The sequence below is a fragment of the Lepidochelys kempii genome, chromosome 1 (genome assembly GCF_965140265.1).
Source record: "Lepidochelys kempii isolate rLepKem1 chromosome 1, rLepKem1.hap2, whole genome shotgun sequence".
NCBI lineage: Eukaryota > Metazoa > Chordata > Testudines > Cheloniidae > Lepidochelys > Lepidochelys kempii.
The window spans coordinates 11,101,650-11,125,444 of record NC_133256.1 but is presented as its reverse complement, the minus strand read 5'-3'; the positions used below and the strand labels follow the sequence as shown (position 1 = coordinate 11,125,444).

Here is a 23,795-nt window from a genome sequence, read left to right as displayed (position 1 = left end):
TACAAATTATATTAAAATGTCAGCATTCACTTAAAAAAAAAAAAAAAACACCTTTCAAGCCCTCTTTGTTGCAGAGATAAGCTTGAAAACATCACTCAAATACATCCTACAGGTTAAAAAACCCCACAGCTAAAATAAGAACCCAATTAATTTTTTTAGAATCTCATTTTTGGGGAGCCTGACTTATCATTTTTGAACTCCTTGGGTTAGAAAGGCTAAACTTCTGGACAGAGTGGCATTCTTTTCCTGCCTACTGAAGTCAATCAGTAAGTAGAATATTTTAAGTGACATCCCTTTAACAAAAGATAGGAAAGAATATTCTAACAAATTTATTCTAATATTCAAATATTCTAACAAAGTTTCATGAAAACAACTGTTGGCAATAAACAAACACTTCTGAGTCTTCTATGCATAGTACGACTTTCCTGAGTTCATCCCTTAGACCCATATCTTTACCACATTTAAGTCCCTCTTGAAGACCCACTTCTGCCCTGCTGTCTACAGAGAATCTAGATGACATGTATAAAGCAAAGAGAAAAAAAAGTATGTTTCCTATTGCTTGCGCCCTCTGTCAATACATCTGTGTTTCCTTAGACTGTGAGGTTTTCAGGGCAAAGACCATTCTTTCTTGCCTGTCTTGAAAGCAACTAGCAACACAAAGACACTACCTTAAACTAATAATTGAGAATAATACTAAATGAATACTACTACTACTACTAAAACAGGCAAAGGGTTAATTTTTAAACTCCTTTAGAAATGCAAGCATTTCAGAAATGAGAAATTATAACGGTATCTAACTGAACAGGGTTGGTAGAAGTTTTTCTTATTATAAAAATTTTGCCTTTGCATCATTAAATTTGCCTTCAGCTATTACTAATTTTCTTCTTCGGTACAAAGGCCATTATTTGAAAGAGGGGGGAAAGCCATTAAAAGTTTTGTTTACATACTGAAAATGAAAGCACAAATAGGAGGGGACAATTATGCTACTGAGCACGAAGATAATACGAGTGTGCAACTGCAAGCACAAAAGCTCCATGTACTTAAAGCACAAGTGAACAGTGAAGCAGCATGTGCAATTGGGGGCATTTATATAGGTGCACATTTGTGCAGCATAAGCCATGTATTTTAACTGCATCAGACACGTCTAAAAACAAGTGCTTCTTTTTGCATGATGGCTCCCAACTGTACTCTTAAAACACACACTGAAAAATCTAGTTTAAGCAAGATTTGGCAGATTTACTACTGATTCTTCTTGTCAACCTCACTGAGAAGCGCAACCTATCAGCCTGCTCTGGGGAACTTGAGGATAGAGAAGAATCTCCTGCAAGTCCTCTTGCCCACTTTGTTATCTCATTATTTCCACTGAGAAATTTGTGCTCCACCAACATTTAGAATTGGGCACCCAAAAACTGCTATTTGGTTGCCTGCTCATGGATTTAATATCAATTTGTTCACCCATGTAGCTGTCAAAAATTTAAATTATGACTTGCCAAGAAAACTGAATGACAATCATAATTTGCCTTTTACAAAATAACAAAGGTTTATTCCTTTGACCCTAAGCTTTCATTGGACTGGGCTGAATGATATGTTAATCATAACAATTTGAAGTGGTTCTGAATTTTCATTTTTCATGACAACAAGACAGGAAAACTTGATGAATGGCATCAAGCAAGAACTCTGAGCAGCAGGGATAATGGTGAGATATTCTAAGCCCCAGTCTTGCTTTATGACTTCATTAAGGAATGTCAGAACTATCAGCCACCCAATCTATTTCTATTTCCAAGTAGATAAATAAATACAATAGAAAATAAGCATCAATTCTTCTGAATAATGAGAATTTTTCTGGTGGCAGTGAGGAGGTGCAAGGCTAAACTTGCAGCAAGAAGAGCAAAGGAAGCAGGTTGTGTGAAAATAGTATGAACCAACCTATAGAGAATATATGTATAGAAATAAATCTTACAACACATTTACTTTATTACTTTAACTATAGTAGATCATGACCAATGAAAGGAGCCCAAAGCCTTTCAAAATAATATTTATGGAAGAGGACATCAGCTTGGCAGTGAATCAATTAAAAAAAATCTTCAGATTTAGTGAAAGTCTTCTTTTAAACGACAGAAGTTGAAGAACACAGAATCTTAGAAATTTTGAAATTTCTGAAAGGGACACCTTGCACTCACGCAGGTCCAGCCCCCTGCACTGAGGCAGGACTAAGTAAACCTAGACTATCCCTGGAAGGTATTTGTCCAACCTGTTATGAAAAATCTCCAATGATGAGGATTCCACAATCTCCCTTGGAAGCCTATTCCAGAACTTAATTAGAAAGCTTTTCCTAATGTCTAACCTAAATCTCTCTTGCTGCAGATTAAATCCATTACTTCTTGTTCTACTTTCAGGGGACATGGAGAACAATTAATCACTTTCTTCTTTAAAACAACCCTTAACATATTTGAAGACTTATCAGGTTCCCCCTTAGTCTTTTCTCAAGACTAACATGCTCAGTTTTGTTAATCTTTCCTCTCAGATGAGGTTTTCTAAACCTTTTATCATTTTTGTACCATCTCACTCATTTTAGGACTCCCTAAAACTATATGTAGCTTAGCGATCCATTGATGCAAAGTATGTGTGGATTTCCTTATGCATGTTTGTGTACCTTTAAAAAACATTTCTGTATTGGGTCACCACTAACAAGTTAACCTACGCCCCAGCTACTGCACAGCATTACATACTAATAAAAAGGAAATAATCTCAGGAACTGAAATACCACGGTGTGGGGACAACTATGGGCAAATGCTGTCTTTTTACTGGCAAGCATTAAAACATGTGAACCAAATTCAATCCAACTAAGAAGCAACATTTTTCTTTTATAAGCAGATGTGATCATTTATACCAGAGTTGAGTGTTGCAAGAGAGGGAGGGAAATCTTAAATCATATACATATAGGCAACATCTAAACCAGTTCCAACTCTATTCTTTTTTTGAATCAACAAGTCTAATTTATGGAGGTTTGTATGGAAAACTAGACTTCAATTTAATTTAATTTTAATTATTTGTTCTTAAACTTTTGTCCAGCACCCAGATAGATAGTACTGAGTGCTACAGAAACTAAGCTATATCGGCTTCTGTTCACAAATCAAATCGCTTAAGAACTCCAAGCATAACATTCAGGAAAAGTACTAAGGCCCATCTGTACTTTCTGGCCTGCAAAAACCTGCAAGAAGGGGGCAGTTGAGGGACTATGGTAATTTAATTGTGGGGCTTGTTATATTTCTGTTACATAGATGTTACTGCTGAGGCAGCGCTCACTGGGTAAATGCCAGAGTCTGTTTATGATCAATTGTAATGTTCAGAATGTGTCCAGGGCACTGAAAACTTAGAACAGACCCTCTTACATAGTTACTACAAATCTAAAATAACTGACAGATTTACAGGAGTTTGCAGCTCCTGTGAATTAGGAGAAAAATTCTCCATTAAAGTATATGTAAATTTCACCAAACTGATTTACATCACTGTCCAGAGAAAAGAAAAACTTGAAAAAAAAATATTTGTAACTCATCTTAGGTCTGGGGCCCTGGCTCCGTCAGCCCAATCATTATATTTCATACTAAACTCTCTCTAATTATACAATCAGGCATAAAAAAAGTCAGAGATACAGGCCCTTTAACAAGCTTAGGCAAAAATCAAAAGCCTACAAAGGGCTAAATCAAAAGCTGTCTCACTCCAACTCAATTCTTTCTGCAGTCAACCAAGACTAATTAATGCTTTTAACATCAGTTTACCCCTTGTGGCACTATAAATCAGAACATACAGACTTTACTGGTTAACAATAGAATTTGTGAGAGTAGTAGCTTATTAACCAAAGTCACAAATTCAAACGTACTTAATAAAAAACAGGTATATTAAGCAGCGTTGTATGTGACCTACAGAATTATCTGCAGGCTATACACAGAGAACATGCATTTATCAATACAAACAAGGCTAACACACCAGGAAGAAGTGGTAAATTACACATCAGCTATAAAGGCCACTACCTCCAACCAGGCTTTTGTATGAGCAGCGATGTAGGATGTGCACCGTGGGAAGGCACCATCAAAAGGTCTGTGCAGCCTTTTGCTCTACAATAGTTCTAGCCACTTAAAGGCTGCAAGTATTGAGAACACTATTGTACTTTTCTAGAAAAATAGGAACTTAGTATTCAAGTGGCTCTCCCACTATGCTATATTCCCACTATGCTTAGTATTTTCACACTATGTTGTTGCATTAGCTTTGAAGAGAGATTTGTGCAGTTCTGATTAGGGTATTGTTTTTTCCTCAGAAAATGTACACTTCCTTTAAAAAAAAATATGACTGAAAGCCTACACACAATGGTATTCAGTTTCTAAAGCGACAGTCACGTGCGATTCTTGGAGTGTGTATGCCTAGTGGACATTAGTGCTCCACTCATTCTGAGACCAGATTTAATCACAAGACTGGCCCCTGAGCTGCCATGTGCCTAAGAGCAAGCAACTGGCGCTGCTGAACTCACCAACCCTTTAGAGATAAGCAAAGGAAGCAATGGGAACCTCTTTCCACCAATAAGCCATAAGGGTGGGGGAAGAGGAGGAACATTATCTTATCCCACACCCAGAAACACTGCACTGAACAGAGAGCCAAAAAACAATCTTGGTGCACACACTCAGTAATTCACAGTAATATCTGCATCATCCATTGATAAGCTATTTAGGCGTGTGGGATCACAAGCAGGTGATGAAGTTCTTAGTACTAAGAACTTCTTGTGCCCAATATCTTCCCCACAGTTTATATCTGTAACCTTAAAGCAATATTCTTTTTGCCAGTTTCTGACATTTGATGCTTTTCATTCTTGTCATAGGAAGCCTCATCTTACTAACACTAGCCATTTCACATTTTTTTTCTTCTTCTAACAACTATTGTATGGCAGTGGTACTCAGCCATAAAGAAATGGAAAGCCACTATGTTAACAAACTGAGTTGCAGTGTGCCATAAAATAATTGTTGTGGGATGTCCAGGGCGGTGTTTGCATCCTCCTATTTGATTACGTTGTATTCCTGTAACACAGCATCATCATGTATTATGGACCAGCAGAGGGCACCTTAGGTTTAATCAGGTCAACTAAGGAAGATATGGTAAGTGTGAAGGCTAGCTTAGGAATCCACAATCACAGTTTATGTGCTGTATAATTATCCCATGCATCTCACAGTCACAAGATATTAAGGCAAGAGGCTTAATATCCTTTAAAGGATTAGAAGCAAGTAAGAATAGCATTTGCAAGGAAAATAACTAGCATAAAATATAGGGTCAATCTTCACGCATCAGGGTACAAGCTCATCTTCAGCTAAGGTGAGGAAGAAATTTCCCCACGTGGTATCTTATTGCATATCTAGGGGTATCATGGGAATTTCCCTCTACTAAAACATCCAGCATTGGTCACAGACAAAGGACCAATGGTCTTTTCAGGAATAAAGTTCCTATGAAGCAAGAAGTGGCAGACTAGTTATAGGTTCCAAAAGCTTTCAAAACCCATAAGGTTTTTTGATGCTTGGGGCAAACTGGACAAAATTCAAGAGCTAAATCCTCAAAGGCCTAGAACTGTGCTAAGCAGATTTACTTTCAAGGATACCTTTCCCTTCCATGACCTCTGGAATGCCTGAGAAGATGAAGCAGACAGAGTCTAAGGGTATGTCTACACTACGGAATAAGGTCGAATTTATAGAAGTCGGTTTTTTAGAAATCGGTTTTATATATTCGAGTGTGTGTGTCCCCACAGAAAATGCTCTAAGTGCATTAACTCGGCAGAGCGCTTCCACAGTACTGAGGCTAGAGTCGACTTCCGGAGCGTTGCACTGTGGGTAGCTATCCCACAGTTCCCGCTGCCCATTGGAATTCTGGGTTGAGATCCCAATGCCTGATGGGGCTAAAACATTGTCGCGGGTGGTTCTGGGTACATATCGTCAGGCCCCCGTTCCCTCCCTCCGTCCGTGAAAGCAAGGACAGACAATCGTTTCGCACCTTTTTTCCTGAGTTACCTGTGCAGACGCCATACCACGGCAAGCATGGAGCCCGCTCAGGTAACCGTCACCCTATGACTCCTGGGTGCTGGCAGACGCGGTACGGCAATGCTACACAGTAGCAGCAACCCCTTCCCTTGTGGCAGCAGACGGTACAGTACGACTGGTAGCCGTCATCGTCATGTCCGAGGTGCTCCTGGCCACGTCGGCTGGGAGCGCCTGGACAGACATGGGCGCAGGGACTAAATTTGGAGTGACTTGACCAGGTCATTCTCTTTAGTCCTGCAGTCAGTCCTATTGAACCGTCTTATGGTGAGCGGGCAGGCGATACGGACTGCTAGCAGTCGTGCCGTACCATCTTCTGCCAGGCAGGCAAGAGATGAGGATGGCTAGCAGTCGTACTGTACCATCTTCTGCCGAGCAGCCATGAGATGTGGATGGCATGCAGTCCTTCTGCATCGTCTGCTGCCAGCCAAAGATGTAAAAGATAGATAGAGTGGATCAAAACAAGAAATACACCAGATTTGTTTTGTACTCATTTGCTTCCCCCCCTCCCCTGTCTAGGGGACTCATTCCTCTAGGTCACACTGCAGTCACTCACAGAGAAGGTGCAGCGAGGTAAATCTAGCCATGTATCAATCAGAGGCCAGGCTAACCTCCTTGTTCCAATAAGAACGATAACTTAGGTGCAACATTTCTTATTGGAACCCTCCGTGAAGTCCTGCCTGAAATACTCCTTGATGTAAAGACACCCTCTTTGTTGATTTTAGCTCCCTGAAGCCAACCCTGTAAGCCGTGTTGTCAGTCGCCTCTCCCTCCATCAGAGCAACGGCAGACAATCGTTCCACGCCTTTTTTCTGTGAGGACGCCATACCAAGGCAAGCATGGAGGCCGCTCAGCTCACTTTGGCAATTAGGAGCACATTAAACACCGCACGCATTATCCAGCAGTATATGCAGCACCGGAACCTGGCAAAGCGATACCGGGCGAGGAGGCGACGTCAGCGCGGTCACGTGAGTGATCAGGACATGGACACAGATTTCTCTGAAAGCATGGGCCCTGCCAATGCATGCATCATGGTGCTAATGCGGCAGGTTCATGCTGTGGAACGCCGATTCTGGGCTCGGGAAACAAGCACAGACTGGTGGGACCGCATAGTGTTGCAGGTCTGGGACGATTCCCAGTGGCTGAGAAACTTTCGCATGCATAAGGGCACTTTCATGGAACTTTGTGACTTGCTTTCCCCTGCCCTGAAGCGCATGAATACCAAGATGAGAGCAGCCCTCACAGTTGAGAAGCGAGTGGCGATAGCCCTGTGGAAGCTTGCAATGCCAGACAGCTACCGGTCAGCTGGGAATCAATTTGGAGTGGGCAAATCTACTGTAGGGGCTGCTGTGATGCAAGTAGCCCACGCAATCAAAGATCTGCTGATATCAAGGGTAGTGACCCTGGGAAATGTGCAGGTCATAGTGGATGGCTTTGCTGCAATGGGATTCCCTAACTGTGGTGGGGCCATAGACGGAACCCATATCCCTATCTTGGCACCGGAGCACCAAGCCGCCGAGTACATAAACCGCAAGGGGTACTTTTCGATAGTGCTGCAAGCTCTGGTGGATCACAAGGGACGTTTCACCAACATCAACGTGGGATGGCCGGGAAAGGTGCATGATGCTCGCATCTTCAGGAACTCTGGTCTGTTTCAAAAGCTGCAGGAAGGGACTTTATTCCCAGACCAGAAAATAACTGTTGGGGATGTTGAAATGCCTATATGTATCCTTGGGGACCCAGCCTACCCCTTAATGCCATGGCTCATGAAGCCGTACACAGGCAGCCTGGACAGTAGTCAGGAGCTGTTCAACTATAGGCTCAGCAAGTGCAGAATGGTGGTAGAATGTGCATTTGGATGTTTAAAAAGGCGCGCTGGCGCAGTTCACTGACTCGCTTAGACCTCAGCGAAACCAATATTCCCACTGTTATTACTGCTTGCTGTGTGCTCCACAATATCTGTGAGAGTAAGGGGGAGATGTTTATGGTGGGGTGGGAGGTTGAGGCAAATCGCCTGGCTGCTGGTTACGCGCAGCCAGACACCAGGGCGGTTAGAAGAGCACAGGAGGGTGCGGTACGCTTCAGAGAAGAGTTGAAAACCAGTTTCATGACTGGCCAGGCTACGGTGTGAAAGTTCTCTTTCTTTCTCCTTGATGAAACCCCCCGCCCCTTGGTTCACTCTACTTCCCTGTAAGCTAACCACCCGCCCCTCCTCCCTTCAATCACCGCTTGCAGAGGCAATAAAGTCATTGTTGCTTCACATTCATGCATTTTTTATTCATTCATCACACAAATAGGGGGATGACTACCAAGGTAGCCCAGGAGGGGTGGTGGAGGAGGGAAGGAAAATGCCACACAGCACTTTAAAAGTTTACAACTTTAAAATTTATTGAATGACAGCCTTCTTTTTTTTGGGCAATCCTCTGTGGTGGAGTGGCTGGTAGGCCGGAGGCCCCCCCACCGCATTCTTGGGCGTCTGGGTGTGGAGTCTATGGAACTTGGGGAGGAGGGCGGTTGGTTACACAGGGGCTGCAGTGGCAGTCTGTGCTCCAGCTGCCTTTGCTGCAGCTCAACCATACACTGGAGCATACTGGTTTGGCCCTGCAGCAGCCTCAGCATTGAATCCTGCCTCCTCTCATCACGCTGCCGCCACATTTGAGCTTCAGCCCTGTCTTCAGCCTGCCACTTACTCTCTTCAGCCCGCCACCTCTCCTCCCGGTCATTTGGTGCTTTCCTGCACTCTGACATTATTTGCCTCCATGCATTCGTCTGTGCTCTGCAGTGTGGGAGGATAGCATGAGCTCGGAGAACATTTCATCACGAGTGCGTTTTTTTTTTCTTTCTAAGCTTCATTAGCCTCTGGGAAGGAGAAGATCCTGTGATCATTGAAACACATGCAGCTGGTGGAGGAAAAAAAAAGGGACAGCGGTATTTAAAGAGACACATTTTATAAAACAGTGGCTACACTCTTTCAGGGTAAACCTTGCTGTTAACATTACATACATAGCACATGTGCTTTCGTTACAAGGTCGCATTTTGCCTGCCCCCACCGCGTGACTACCCCCTCAACCTTCCCCCCTCCCTGTGGCTAACAGCGGGGCACATTTCTGTTTAGCCCCAGGCAAACAGCCCAGCAGGAATGGGCTCCTCTGAGTGTCCCCTGAAGAAAAGCACTCTATTTCAACCAGGTGACCATGAATGATATCTCACTCTCCTGAGGATAACACAGAGAGATAAAGAACGGATGTTGTTTGAATGCCAGCAAACATACACTGCAATGCTTTGTTCTACAATGATTCCCGAGTACGTGTTACTGGCCTGGAGTGGTAAAGTGTCCTACCATGAAGGACACAATAAGGCTGCCCTCCCCAGAAACCTTTTGCAAAGGCTTTAGGACTACATCTAGGAGAACCGGGAATGCCAGGGCAAAGTAATCCTTTCACATGCTTACTTTTAAACCATGTATAGTATTTTAAAAAGTACACTCACCAGAGGTCCCTTCTCTGCCTGCTGGGTCCAGGAGGCAGCCTTGGGTGGGTTCGGGGGGTACTGGCTCCAGGTCCAGGGTGAGAAACAGTTCCTGGCTGTCAGGAAAACCGGTTTCTGTGCTTGCTGTGAGCTATCTACAACCTCATCATCATCATCATCATCATCATCTTCTTCGTCCCCAAAACCTGCTTCCGTATTGCCTCCATCTCCATTGAAGGAGTCAAACAACACGGCTGGGGTAGTGGTGGCTGAACCCCTTAAAATGGCATGCAGCTCATCATAGAAGCGGCATGTTTGGGGCTCTGACCCGGAGCGGCCGTTCGCCTCTCTGGTTTTCTGGTAGGCTTGCCTCAGCTCCTTCAGTTTCACGCGGCACTACTTCGGGTCCCTGTTATGGCCTCTGTCCTTCATGTCCTGGGAGATTTTCACAAAGGTTTTGGCATTTCGAAAACTGGAACGGAGTTCTGATAGCACGGATTCCTCTCCCCATACAGCGATCAGATCCCGTACCTCCCGTTCGGTCCATGCTGGAGCTCTTTTGCGATTCTGGGACTCCATCATGGTCACCTCTGCTGATGAGCTCTGCATGGTCACCTGCAGCTTGCCACGCTGGCCAAACAGGAAATGAGATTCAAAAGTTCGCGGTTCTTTTCCTGTCTACCTGGCCCGTGCATCTGAGTTGAGTGTGCTGTCCAGAGCGGTCACAATGGAGCACTCTGGGATAGCTCCCGGAGGCCAATACCGTCGAATTGTGTCCACAGTACCCCAAATTCGAGCCGGCAACGTCGATTTAAGCGCTAATCCACTTGTCAGGGGTGGAGTAAGGAAATCGATTTTAAGAGCCCTTTCAGTCGAAATAAGAGGGCTTCATTGTGTGGACGGGTGCAGGTTTACATCGATTTAACGCTGCTAAATTCGACCTAAAGTCCTAATGTAGACCAGGGCTAAGAGGGAATGAAGAGCAGTCATATTCCCCTAGCTTGATCAACATGGCCTCCGCTTTCTTGCCAGAGATGCTCCTTCTGTCATTTAATAGGTCATCAAGCTATTGCTGCAAGTCTGGTTGAAATAAATGCAAGAAAGCAAGCTTGAGGGTTCTGTTCCTAGGACAGCCACAGGTGCTGGAACTACGGGTGCTGGGGGTGCTGCCACACCCCCTGGCTTAAAGTGCTTTTCATTACACACAGTGTCTACAGTTTGATTCAGTGGCTCTCAGCACACCCACTACACAAATTGTTGTTGTGGTAGAGATTTATCAATTTTCTGGCCTTTACAAGTCAAACTGATAATTCCCCACACAGGACTGGTTAGTCTTGATGCACATGGTGAACTCTCACTTTCTCATTCACCGCTGATACTACTAGGGAGCATGGTTGCAGGTCAGAGAACAGGTACTCGTACCCCTTGGAGGGAACGAAGCACTTGTGCTCTATCCCACTGGTGGTGGGCAGGATTGAGGCAGGGGTCTGCCACAGATTCTTAATACTGCTCTGAATAGTTTTTATTAGTGGCAGAGCTACCCTGGATGGTCCCTCTGGCGCAAGGATGTCAACCATGGGTCTTTGGGCTTGACCACCTCCTCCACCTGTACCACCACATTATAGGCAATCCTTCATAGAAGGTCCTGGTGGGCCTTGTGGTCAATTGGGAGAGGGCCCAAGGTTGAAGCTCCCGCCAGCGCCTCGCCCAGGGATGAAGATGAGGAGGCCAGAGGTGGTACGGGATCCTCCTGACCCACCAGCTCCCTGCCCTCCTCCTGTTCAGCATCTGGGGCCTCTGTGGCGACCACAGCTGAGGTGGCAGTAGCCTGGCCTTGTAATGGGTCGTGCCTCAGAGTTGCCTCGGCAGCGATCTGGGCCGGCTGTGGAGCTTGAGCCAAGGTTGCCTCGGATCCATTAGTCGGTCCTTGACTATCTGGGGTGGTCGGTGCTCCAAGGCCACTGAATGGGAGCCCCTGGAAAGGGACCCCTGGGCCTGATGGTAAGTCCAGGGGGTCCAAAAAGGCCATTGCACTGGAGGCTGCCACTGGGGTTGCCATGCCAGTGGCGCCTCCCCTCCATTGCTTGTCGGATCTATGCCTGCTACGATGGGAATAGTGCGAGTCACTGTCCGAGTCCAAAGACACAGATCTTGACTGTGATGACCATGGTGGCACTGCATGGTACTGCACCGGGGACCTGTGCCGAATTGATGATGCGGGGGACCGGAGTCTAGGTGCCCGGGCCGGGAACCGCTGCTGGGGGTCCAGTGCCAGTCCTCTCTCAGAGCCGGGGATCGGTGACGCTCCCTCATCAGTGCCGGGGAAGGGAATAGTCATTCTGCTGGTACCGAAGAACAGTGTCTTGTCAATGGCGATCTGGAGTGGTGCCAAGGCAGGAGAGGATGACCGCTGCATCATGGCCGGGTTGCCTCTACATGGTGCCAGTTGCAGCGGCGCCGTAGGCTTATCTCTGACCACCGGGGGCTGAGGAGCCGTCATCGCTATTAAGTCTCTGGCGGCTTCAAAAGTGTCCGTGGTGGAGGGTAGCTCCAACTCCTCCACCTGGCACTGCCCATCCTGGGAGTCACTGGGCACTGGACTCGACAGTCCCCCAGTGGGAACCAAGGTCGACGGCGCTGACTCTTGGTGGTTGGACGCCAAGTGCTCCTTCATGGGATGCACCATTACAGCACCCACGGGTCCTGCTGCTTTCTGCACAGGGGAGCGCCCCCTGTCGGCTTTTCTATGCCACTTGTACGGCACCAGTGAATGCAAGTGGTGCCAGGTCATCTGTGCATCATGCGGTGCCAGAGATCACTAGTGCTGAGCGTCTCTTCAACTAGAGTCCTTCCTCGGCACTGTGTCACGTACTGATGTCAGGGCACTCCGTAGAGAAGCGCTCGGTGCGGGGTCCTGGCAGTCCGCAGCAGACTGGGGATGAAGGGCGGATTGCATGAGCAACTGCTTCAATTGGAAATCGCACTCCTTTTTAGTTCTGGGGCAGAAAGCCCTGCAGATCTTGCACCTATCTGTCTGGTGAGCCTCCCCCAGACCCTTCGGACACAAGTCCTGGGGGTCGCTCATTGACATAGGCTTGCTGCAGGTTCCACAGGGTTTACAGAATTGGGCTAACAGTATACCCCAGAGCCCAAGGGGGGGGAGAGGGGTTGGGATTGGGGAAACCCCGCTCCCAAACCTCACTATCTACACTAACAACTAAGACTAACTACAACTAAACTAGGCTAAACTAACTATATGAAAGAACACTAAGGGAAGAACTTGCTAGGCAAGCGATCGCAGTTCCAACAACCGTCACTGGTGGTAAGGAGGACTCAGGAGGGGCTGGGTCGGCATGATCATATATTGAGCGCCATGAAGGCACTCCTCCAGGGGGCTCCACAGCTGACCCGAAGGGAGCAGCTAGGGGAAAACTTTCTGGCAACTGTGCACACGGCACACACACACCTGATTGGAACTGACATGAACAAGCACTCAAAGAAGAATCACTGTTAATGTTCATGAGAATTAAATCTCCTGTGCATTTTGAAGTGCAGACCAAAGAGTTTGAGTTTAAACAAAGCCCTGTAACGATATGCCAAATTGCATACACACACACTGCATAAGAATAACAATGTAAAAATTAACTATAAAGGTTTATTAAATCACTGACAAAGATAAGACATTTTTAAATATACATGGATTTTTTTGTGACAATTGATATTAAAACAACTATTGGAATATCATTTTGTTTATTTCCTTTCTGAGTAGCCTTGATCCAAAAAAATCCCAATTCACTCTGAGGCTAATGGTTGGAAACAATATTTTAAGGAACTTTCAGATCTCATTCAGGTCAAAAGTACTGCCCAAGAAAAGGCTCAAATCATCAGTCAGTAAGCTATGTTCCTCTCCCTATCTAGGGCAACAACCAACTCTAATAACCCACTTAAAAGTGGTAGTTTTTTAAACTGTGATTTCACTTTGTTAACATGTGAAAGTTTTCAAGATTCTTTGGAATATAAAATAATGTCTTAGGGTAACATGACCTATATACAGCCCACTAGGCAATGGAACTCATGCAAGGTTGTAATTCTCAATTATCCAGTTAGTCTACTCAGGAGTAAAGCAACAGTCATTCTTATGCACTGGGCTGAAAAATTCAGAATGGTAAACTAATGGTAGTGTATCTTTATTTCCCAGCAATAATTTAGTCCAAATTCTAGAGGGCCAAGAACTAAAATCATTCATTACAATTGATTTACCAAGCAAGTTTATGCCAAGACAAGACTGAGGTAATGATCAGAGATGACAAAGTCAAGAGTACAAAGGACAAATAATTTTAGTAAGCACATTTCAATACAACTGCATTTTGTAAAGTTTTTCATAAAACATATATTCAAAATAGAATTAAAATCTACATTAAGATTGTATAGTTAAACTGGAAATGCAAACATGAAGATGGCCATAGCATTGTTAATTCTGCTCCATTGCATATACATGCTATTATTGTTTGTATTGTGGTAATACCTAAAGTCTCAGTCAAATCAGGGCCATGTTGTGCAAAGCACTGCACAAACACATAACAAACAGATAGACCCTGTCCTGAAAAGTTTACAACTGAAGTATACAATGTGACACAACAGTTGGGTACTACGAACAGGTGGGAGCACGAGGTAACAATGAGATAATCTTGGTCAGTAAGAAAAGCAGTGGTCTGAGTACACCCACTGCCTAATAATTCTCAGAGTTTCTTGTATGTATCATAGCAGAGGAGCATTTTAAGGAGAGCTTTGAAGGAGGACAATGAGGTGGCTTTGCAGATGTTTATGGGGAGCTACTCCCATGCATGAGAAAAGAAAGAAGAAAGCACAAAAGGTATTTGTCTGAAAATTCACAAATGGGGAGGGAAAAAAAGGCTTGAATCACTGGCTGCACAGTGGTGGAGGTCAGCATCTTAATATGACCGATGACAGCCATGGCAGGGATTGGTGGCAAAGAGCCTTGGGAGTGAAGGCAAGTAGTCTGTGTTAGATGAAATGGAGAAGTAGGTACCATCAGAGGATGCAAAGAGATTATTGTTGAAGCAATGAGCCACAAATATGATCTTTGCAGTAGCATTTTAAAATGGATATAAAAGTGAGGCAACATGGGATTTATCAAAGCTGGAGAGGAAAAACTGTAGCAGTTGAGACGTGTGAGAAGAAGGGCCTGGAAGAAAGATTTTTGTTTCTTGATAAGGTGATGTGATTCTTGTTAAATGTGGAGATAACTACACTTTTTTTGTTACATGTATAAAATATACACGATTTGGCTCTAGAAACACCATTTACTTTTGCATTTCCTGACATTTTATGATCACTGTGTGACATTTACATTGCATTTGTAATGCCAACAGACCCTGGTCATTGGCAGGCGGGATCGAACCTGGGACCTTTGAAGCTTAGTGCATGAGCTAAAAGCCAACTGGTTCTTAGCTAAGATTGTAGAGCAGACTCTTTTTATCTCTCTCTCTTTAAGCGGTCTCAGTGCTACTAGATGGGACAGAACACCACACCCAGGAGGTATGTGGATTACATATTCACATTGGTTTTTTGCATTTAATTTTCCTTTTAAAAAAATTTGCCTGTGCTTAATAATTTAATGTGCTTAATGTATGTGCAAAGTGAAGTGAATGGGATGCAAGAGTACAGAGTAGCCACCTTTGCTGCTGCTATTGCCAAAACCCACGTTGAGTTGGACAATGCTGGTTTGAGTGGGGAACAGAACACCTGTTTCTGCTGTTCTCTCTCTATATTGGCAGCTAATTTTTTTTTTTTAAGTTAAAGTTAAAGGTCAGAATTCTTAGAATGCAGCAAAAAATGCAGGAGAAGCAAGCAGGCAGAATCCTCTTCCCCTCCCCGCCCCCAAAAGCCTGTAATTTTCACCTGTTCCTAAGTAATGGTACATTTGGTTCTGCTGCATCATCTATTGGTGTCTAGAGGCCTTAAGCAGGTCAGGTTTCCCCATCATGCTAGGCACTATAGAAACAAATGGTAAAAGGACAGTCCCTGCACCAGTTTACATTCTACATTATTTGTAAAGCTTTTGTTTAAAAATAAGTTTGTCTTTTTCTATTGTCCAGTTTTAAAATATTACCAATTTGGCAACACTATGGCGGAAGCAGGAAGAAGGATCTAATATAACAATCTACTCTACAATGGTGCAATCTGAGGGAGAGTGTAAGCTATTGGTCTGATACCTCTTGTATATGAATTTCGTTGTGCTGAAGATAATCCAGATAGTCATCTGCCTAATGCTGCAGGGCACTTAGAGTCTTCACAACATTCCACAATTCTAAAACAGCAGAACAAAAAATAGAATTATAGATTTCACAGCTGAAGAGAGCTCCAATCAAACAGACAGCATCAATGTTTGCAGCAAAGAGTGGGGAAACAAGTACAGAAGTGCTCTCCATCTGCACCCTCAACAAAGGGAGAAACAGGGAAGTTTAAAAAGTACAGCTTGTAAGGAAGGAGGAGTAGGGAGACATACCAGATGGGATCACTACCATAGCCAACCATCAGGCTGGGAGTGAGATGCCAAGGTTTAGATGGTTACAGAACCTTTTTTCACCTATTTGTAAGGGGACTGTTGCCCCCTTATTAACATTCAGTGGGGGTGTTTTAGTTGCTAGCTCCCAGTACTAAAAAGGGGGAAGGGTCGATGGGGAATCAGGACCCCGAGACTGACAGCCCCCAGGAACAATGGGGAGAGGCCAATGCTCCAGGTCAGCCTGAATGACAGGGTGAGCAGGCTAATCAGGGAGTCAGGAGGCCATGGAGGTCCCGTCTTCCATGTGAGCTGCAATTGCCTGGGTCAGACAGAGTGGGGGCCGAGCTAAAGAGAAAGCAGGGGCCCAAGCTAAGCTGGGGAGCAGAGCTGGGCCAGATCCAGAGGGACCAGAAAAGCAGCCCAGAGAGAGCAGACCCTGTCCTGGGAGCAGAGCTGCAGCCCCAAAGCCAGAGGCACAGCCCAGAGAGAGCAGACTTGCCCTGGGAGCAGAGCTGCAGCAACCAGAGCCAGAGGGGCCAGAAAAGCAGCCCAGGAAGCAGGTCAGTGCTGCGAGCAGAGCCACAGAAGCAGCCTGCAGAGCAGACCTGTCCTGGGAGCAGAGCTGCAGCAACCAGAGCCCGAGGGGCCAGAGCAGCAGCCCAGGGAGCTGGAGGCAGAGCAGCAGCAGCAGCGCAGAGACCGAGTGGTGGAGCTGGGTCTGGAGCAGTCTGGAGCTGGGTGCGGTGAGCAGGGTGGGGGCGACACTGGGAAGAAGGGTCCTATCACTTAGAGCCTGAGAGCGTGTGGCTACCACCAGAGTGAGTGTCCAACCCACAGCATCCCTGCAGCACAGCCAGGGCCTGAGCAGGAGGCCTGGGACTTACAAGGAACAGACTGTGAACCGCCCTGACATTCCAGAGACACTGTGATGTTCCCTGCCACAGAGCGGGGTGATGTGTTTCCTTTAACCTTTCCCATTTTTCCTTATTCTTTTTAAAATTAATTGTTGATTAAATAACTTGCATTTGCTTTAACTTGTATGTAATGGTCAGTGGATCAGAGAAGTGCCCAGTGCAGAGAGAATACCCCGGAGTGGGGACACCCTAGCCCCTGTCCTAGGTGACCGCAGCAGGGTTGGGGGTTGAGCCCCCCAGGAATCCTGGGCCCAGCCTTGTTGGGGTTACGAGGACTCTGCCAGACAGGAGAGTGGAAGGGGAGTCCTCAAGGGCAGGGAGGCCACTGGGTAAAGGAAGTGGGAGCGAGGACTCAGATCCTTTCGCTAGCGCACTTCACCGGGGTAGTGCAGAAGCCAGGAAAGTTCCCCACAAGAGCAGGACTATTCCCCCGCTTACATATTATTAAGCAAATAGACATTATGCATAGGTAATATGAAATTCTTTAAGGAACTTTTATTATGTATCAAGACGACCTCAAGATATGTCCCCCTTGAAAAATGAGAAGGTTGGTTGGTTTTGCTGTTTGTTTTTCTCCTTAGATATACTGAAGTCTTGATATGAAGGAGTGTAGTGAATTCTCCATCACTTGAAGTCTTTAAATCAAGTTTGTATGGTTTTTGGAAATGATATGCTCTAGCTCACCAAGAAATTATGGGCTTGATGCAGGAATTACAATTTCATTCAGTATAGCCTATGTTATTCAAAGAGGTCAGACTAAATGATAAAATATTCCCTTATGGCCTTAAAAATCTATGACTTCTCTACATTTTGTTGCAGAAGAAGGGCAGCAGATTTCAACTGGTCTTTTAAATCACCAACTTCAATCACAATTTTAATCAGCAAGCAGGAAACCTTGGTTTAAATAATCCATTTTAATTTGTTTTTCATTTGTACTTTTTAAGTTATTCCCCTAAATAAATGCTGATTTTCACTTGTTGGTAACCATTAAAACATATTATAATTAAGTATATCCTGTGCACTAAATTTGGTACTTCTTTTTGATAACTGGAAGGATACATAGCATCTATACACATTTATTTAAGCAGTTCTATAGCCTAACATACATTTAATCAGATTCTTAATTTTTAGAAATATGTTAGAAAATGGTAAATGATGCATTTCTTATTTATCAGTTGATTTTTTTTTTAATTCATGGTTTGTGTCAATCTACATTGGGATGGAAACTGGAATTCAATTGAAAAGTCACAAAACCAGCTTTTTAAATTTGTTTTTTTATAATTAAGTAAATGTGCTGGATATTCCAGAAAATAAAGTAAATTTATCAAACATGTTTTGCATTTAAAAATAATCAATTTATTAAACAAAGGAAGTATTACTTGTAGGTTATAAACTGATCTTATTGTTTCTGGCCACCACGTCCTTTCAAGGTTTTAGAACTGGTAGATCTTATCCACTCGGGCCTCGTTTTTATTCATAGATTGGATGAGGAAAACAAACTTTCCTGCAATTGGTTTCTCAACTTTGAATGAATTAATTATTGAACTGAACTAGCTGAATAAACTGAAATGAAGAAAACAATGTCTCTGCACTTGCAGAAGAGGCTACTGCTGCCAAAAGCTGGTTTGGCACTTCAACAAACTCTGGTTCCAGGTGCTTAGCCAGTGACTTCCATCAGTCAAATGGATTTGACTTTCTTTAAAACTTTGGTAGCAAACATACTATGCTTAAATATTTAAATTATTTTAACAAGTGATGGTACGTTTAGATCTTAACACAGGTTATCATAATTTCAAATTTAATTTTAAATAGGTATATTTTTAAAAGGAAAATATTTAAATAAAAATTAATTTAAAAAAAAATGTTTTTTATCCAGCCTGCCAGAGAACCATATGGAAGTCAAGAGAACTAGAACAGGACAGCAGTACTGCAACAGGCTGAAACCTGAGCTACAGCTTTCCCAGCCCTCAAATTGTGGGAGGGAAATAGGTTGCATCTTTCATAGAAAGATTTTCATCCAGCTGCTTGTCAGGAATTCATACTTCAACAGTTTTTAACAAAAAAAATGTTCTAAACTTAACATCCTCTCCTCTCTGTACTGATCAGGTTTCAGTCTCTGGTGATATAATTTAAGTTCTATAGAGAAAATCATGGAAGCAAAGAATTGGAATTTCTAAAAATATAAAATAAAGGCAGGAAAAAAGCTTAGTAAAAATGGAGTTCTTTATGCATCAAAGAAGAGTCAAAGATATTTTTTTTGCTCTGCGGTTCACCTACCTAACCTCACCCACATTATTGAGGACTGTGAGCATGGTAAATTTGAAATCTTACAACCAAGTTGTTTTTGAATTATCCAAGCACCAAAAGATCCACATTAAATATTTCTCAAAGTCTAACCACTGAGACAACTTTTTCTTTAAAAATAAAAAGTCACCTTTAGGATAAGACAAGGCATGATGGAACATAGCTCAAATAAAATTTCTGAGAATTGCTTTACAGCAGCAAGGCCATCTCAACTTTAACTACAGCATTGCTGCGATTGATGACTAAGGCTGCGAGTCTGTCATGGAGGTCACGTAAGTCACAGATTCTGTGATCTCTGTAACTTCTGCAGCGGCTGGTGCTGGCCCAGGGGCTGCCCGAGCCAGGCAGCCCCTGGGACATCAGCAGCAGTTTGGGAGTATGGGAGCGGGCTCAGGGCTAGGGGCAGGGGATTGGGGAGTGTGAGGGGGACGCTTACCTGTGGTGGGGGGGACCCCCTACAGCTCCTAGGCAGTGGAGGGGCGGGGGGGCTCTGCATCACATGCTGCCAGCACCCTCAGGCCCTGCCCCCCCAGCTCCCATTGGCTGCGGTTCCTGGTCAATGAGAGCTGCAGCAGCCGGCACTTGTGACGGGAGCAGTGGAGGAGCTCCTGCCCTGGCCCCTGCCTCCGCCGCCTAGGAGCTGCCAGACATGGATCCGGGTAGGAAGCCCCTGCCAGCCCCGCCAACCCTTCCTCCCCCAGTACCAGCAGAGGTTCCAGGTCACCTCCCCCAGCATCCCTTAACCGCCCTCCCTGAGCACCCGCAGACCCCCCCACCCAAGTTTTAGTCACGGCAGGTATTTTTAGTAAAAGTCACGGACAGGTCACGGGCCGTGAATTTTGACTAAAACATAGCCTTATTGAGGACTCATTCAGCCTCCCAGACAGAAGGTGCTTCAATAGCAGCAAGAAGAAAGGGAGTGAAATATGAAACAAAAGGGAAGCCCAGAATGAAGATATAAATCTTAGCTTTTATTAAAGTGCCTAGAGTCACCTCTCACAAACGATATACACACACCATTCGTCCTACACCTTTGGAAGAGAGTCAAACACCAGCACTTTTAGGCCTGGTCCACACTTAAAATTTAGGTTCACATGGCTACAGTACAGCACTCAGCAATGTGAAAAATCCACACTGCTGAGCACCATAGCTCTGCCGACCTAACCTCCAGTGTTACCCCTAGCTAACCTCTAGCTACCATCCACCCAGGGAGACAGTGTTCCTACAGTGATGGAAAAAAGCCTTCTGTCCATGCAGGCTTTGTCTACACAACGAGGTTATGCCGGCATTGCTACAGTGTCACAGCTATGCCGCTACAGTTCCCATGCATGGCCTTACCGTAGCTCACATGTTCTAACAGTCTTAACATTATTATGTTGAGAGAGTGCATCACACAAAACAGTTCTGTAACAGATCAGCCTATAGAAAGTGCACAGCGAAGGCAGATAAAACTAGGAACTACTGTATTTTGCTTTATAATAAGCACACCTGTTCCTTGTAGATCACTCCTGTTTATATTAGAGTTTCTCATTTGCAGCTCAGAGTCCTCTACTTCAAAGTCATGAGGAACCCTCTAATACAAACAAATATAATCTTCAGGAGATATATAAACTTATAAGTGACTTCCATCAAAAACAATGGACATGGAAAATTGCATCACATCATGGTTTGCAGTATCACAGCATTACTCCCGCTTCAAGCACATCTTGTACTCAGAGTAGTCTTACCACTTCAAGAACTATAAAAAATAACAGCCTTGTTTTAATTTCATCGCATGAATGCATACAGTCATTTATCAAGATGACTTATGCTGCAGTTTCAGTTCCCTGAACTTCAGGGACAATTACACAACTCTGCAATTAATTATTTTTTGGTGGGGGGAAGAGAAGAGGCATAGCAGAAAAAAGTTTGGGTGCAAGGAAGGGAAAGAACAGAACATCCAGCATGCAGTTCTTTCTCCTTCCTCCACAAGACTAGTTTGTTGAAAAGCATTGGGAACACTGGGTGAAGATTCAGCTTTCCAAAAGAGCTGTTTTAACTGATGCCGCCAAGTGATCCCTTTCCATTCAGCAGTCTTTCTGGTCCTATGTCCACAAAGTACGCGTCTCTGAAACTGCTACTTAATTCAGCAAATAAAGCCCAAATGCTAAACTTATTTAAGTCTGAGTTTGAAAACATTTCTTATCTCTTTATTCTTTTGTGCCTTACAAAGTCAGCAGCCTTGCTTAATGAATCTCTCACTAAAGCTCCTCACTCGTACTAACCATAAGCTGGGCTCCATATACTTATAGAGGATTGCAAGAGGATTTTCAAGTCTTCCCACCTCCCTCAATTTACCAACTGGACGGAAGGAATGTCTATCATTGGTTTTGCTTGGCAGTCATCCCCTCCCTGGAAACAAACCCCCTTTGATAGGGTTGAAGAGTTTCCTCCAAGCCTTATTATTTATATGACATTAGTATCTATAGCCTATAGATTGTTAGGCGGTTCACTGTTCTACTCATCTCCTGGCTTCCTTGCTGCTTCATAGGAGGTCAAGGCAGAAGGTAAGGGGCACACTGCTACTTTAACCTCTTCCTGCAACCCTGCTTTTTGGGGTTCTCCTTCCTTTGTCGGAACTCTAATATCTGCTCTTACCCACAATCATGGCTTTAACTAGCGTCACAATGCTGTGGATTCACAAATCAGCCTCTACTAATGAGTTATCTCCCTTCATCCTGCCTTGTATCTCAACAACTCTTTTCAACATCTCTTTATGGATGTCCAGTCACCATCTTAAACGCAACATGGCCAAAACTGAGCTCTTTATCGTCTCCCCACACACCCTCCCCTCTCCACCAACCATCGTGGACAACACCACCATCCACCCCGTCACTCAGGCCCACAGCCTAGGAGTCCTCTATTTCAGCCCTCCCACTAGACCTCTATATTCAGGCCATTTCTAAATCTTTGCATTTTTTCTTACACCTCTCTAAAATCCAGTCTTTCCTCTATGTCCACACAGAGATAGTAGATAAAGTCTCATTTGAGTTCTCATCATTTCACATCTGAACGTCTGCAACCTCCTCCTTTCCGACCTTGACTACTGTAACCTTCCTCCCCTCAAGTCTATTCAATAGATTGGTACTGCTAAAATCATTTTGGCTCGTTGCTCTGACCACATCAGCCTCCTTTTTGAAACCCTCCACTGGCTCCCTCTTCAGTGCCACATCAAATGTAAACTTCTTGTCTTTACCTTTTAAGGTGCTTCAAAACTTAGCTCTATCCTGCTCAGATGAATTAGTTACCTATCATGACACTTACCCCATTGCCACTGACCACCAGTTTTTTCTTTAAACATCTCCATGCTTTCTCCCTGATAAAACCTGAACGCTCACTAACTTATTCTCCTTCACACACTTCTGCAAGACGCAGCTCTGCCATGATGTCTAGAAAACCCAATTTGCTGCTCATGGCTACACAAGTGACATGCTGTGACTGTCCTTCTTCCCGCTTCCTATTCTCTTCTTCTCTAGTTCTCATCCTATTTTAAAAACTCTGCAGTAAATGTAACTAACAAAACTATGGCAATTCTTCACCATACTCATTTGCTTGTATGTTCTGCCCACATCCTCTCTCTTTTTCTGTTTGAATCTTTAGACAGTAAGCCCATCAAAATCAGGGATAGTCTTCTCTTTGTACAGAGCCCCTCACAATGGGGCCCAAGTCCTGACTAGGGCCTTTGGGCACTACCACAATATATTTAGTAATAACAATAATTATTTTCAATTTTAGAGAAAAAGGGAAAGAACAATTAAATTAAGGCTGACGACACCTGCACTCCCAGAATTATCAATCTGGCTAATTTAAGTAAATAAAACACAGCAGTAAGGAAAAGAGGTAAATAAGGCGAGATTTACAGCTATATCAATAAGGGGTACAATTTGTGATCACGCCAGCAAAAGCCCCCAGCGTGGAAGCAGTTTATACCATCAAAACTGCACTTTTGCTGCTATATCTTATTTTGTTTGGGGGAGTGTAGGTGGCTTGAATTTGCTATTCCAGAAATAACACAATTTTGCTGATGTAACCTGTGTTCAGAATCTCCAGCGCTACAGGGTTACCACGCTGTAACGTCCCACGTGGACACTGCTACGGCACACTAAGTCCCAGAATGTAGTTTGACTTACTACACTTTACAAATCGTAGCAGCGAAAACACATTCTGGCACTTCTGGGTGTGCTGTGGCAGCGTCCACATGGGATGTTACTGCACAACAAGCTGGTGCACCCTAAATTCAGACGCTAGCTTGCCACACAACAACATCCTGTACAGACAAGCCACAGGAGTGCTCTGCCAGTATAATATGCACAGATAAAGGGTAAGTCTACATTACAACGCTGTCCCATCAGCATAATTACTCCACCTCCGTGAGAAGCGGAAGCTATGTCAGTGGTAGAGTGTCTCCCACTGACATAGCACCAGTGTGGGCAGTGCAAAACTTGCATCACTCAGGTGGAGGCCTAGAAA

At 44.3% G+C, this 23,795-nt stretch overlaps 2 protein-coding genes across 5 annotated transcripts in view; both read right to left on the bottom strand.

Moving 5' to 3' along the window:
• FAM168A (family with sequence similarity 168 member A) overlaps positions 1-23,795 on the bottom strand; it is a 359,778-nt gene that overhangs the window by 276,349 nt on the left and 59,634 nt on the right. The gene's annotated exons all lie outside the window — the stretch shown is intronic.
• On the bottom strand, positions 8,434-13,826 carry LOC140907817 (uncharacterized). The gene is made up of 2 exons (XM_073334663.1): positions 9,561-13,826; positions 8,434-8,971 (listed from the first exon to the last, which is right to left on the bottom strand). Exon 1 carries the CDS (start codon positions 12,328-12,330, stop codon positions 11,173-11,175), a length of 1,158 nt encoding a protein of 385 aa, XP_073190764.1. The 5' UTR covers positions 12,331-13,826; the 3' UTR covers positions 8,434-8,971; positions 9,561-11,172.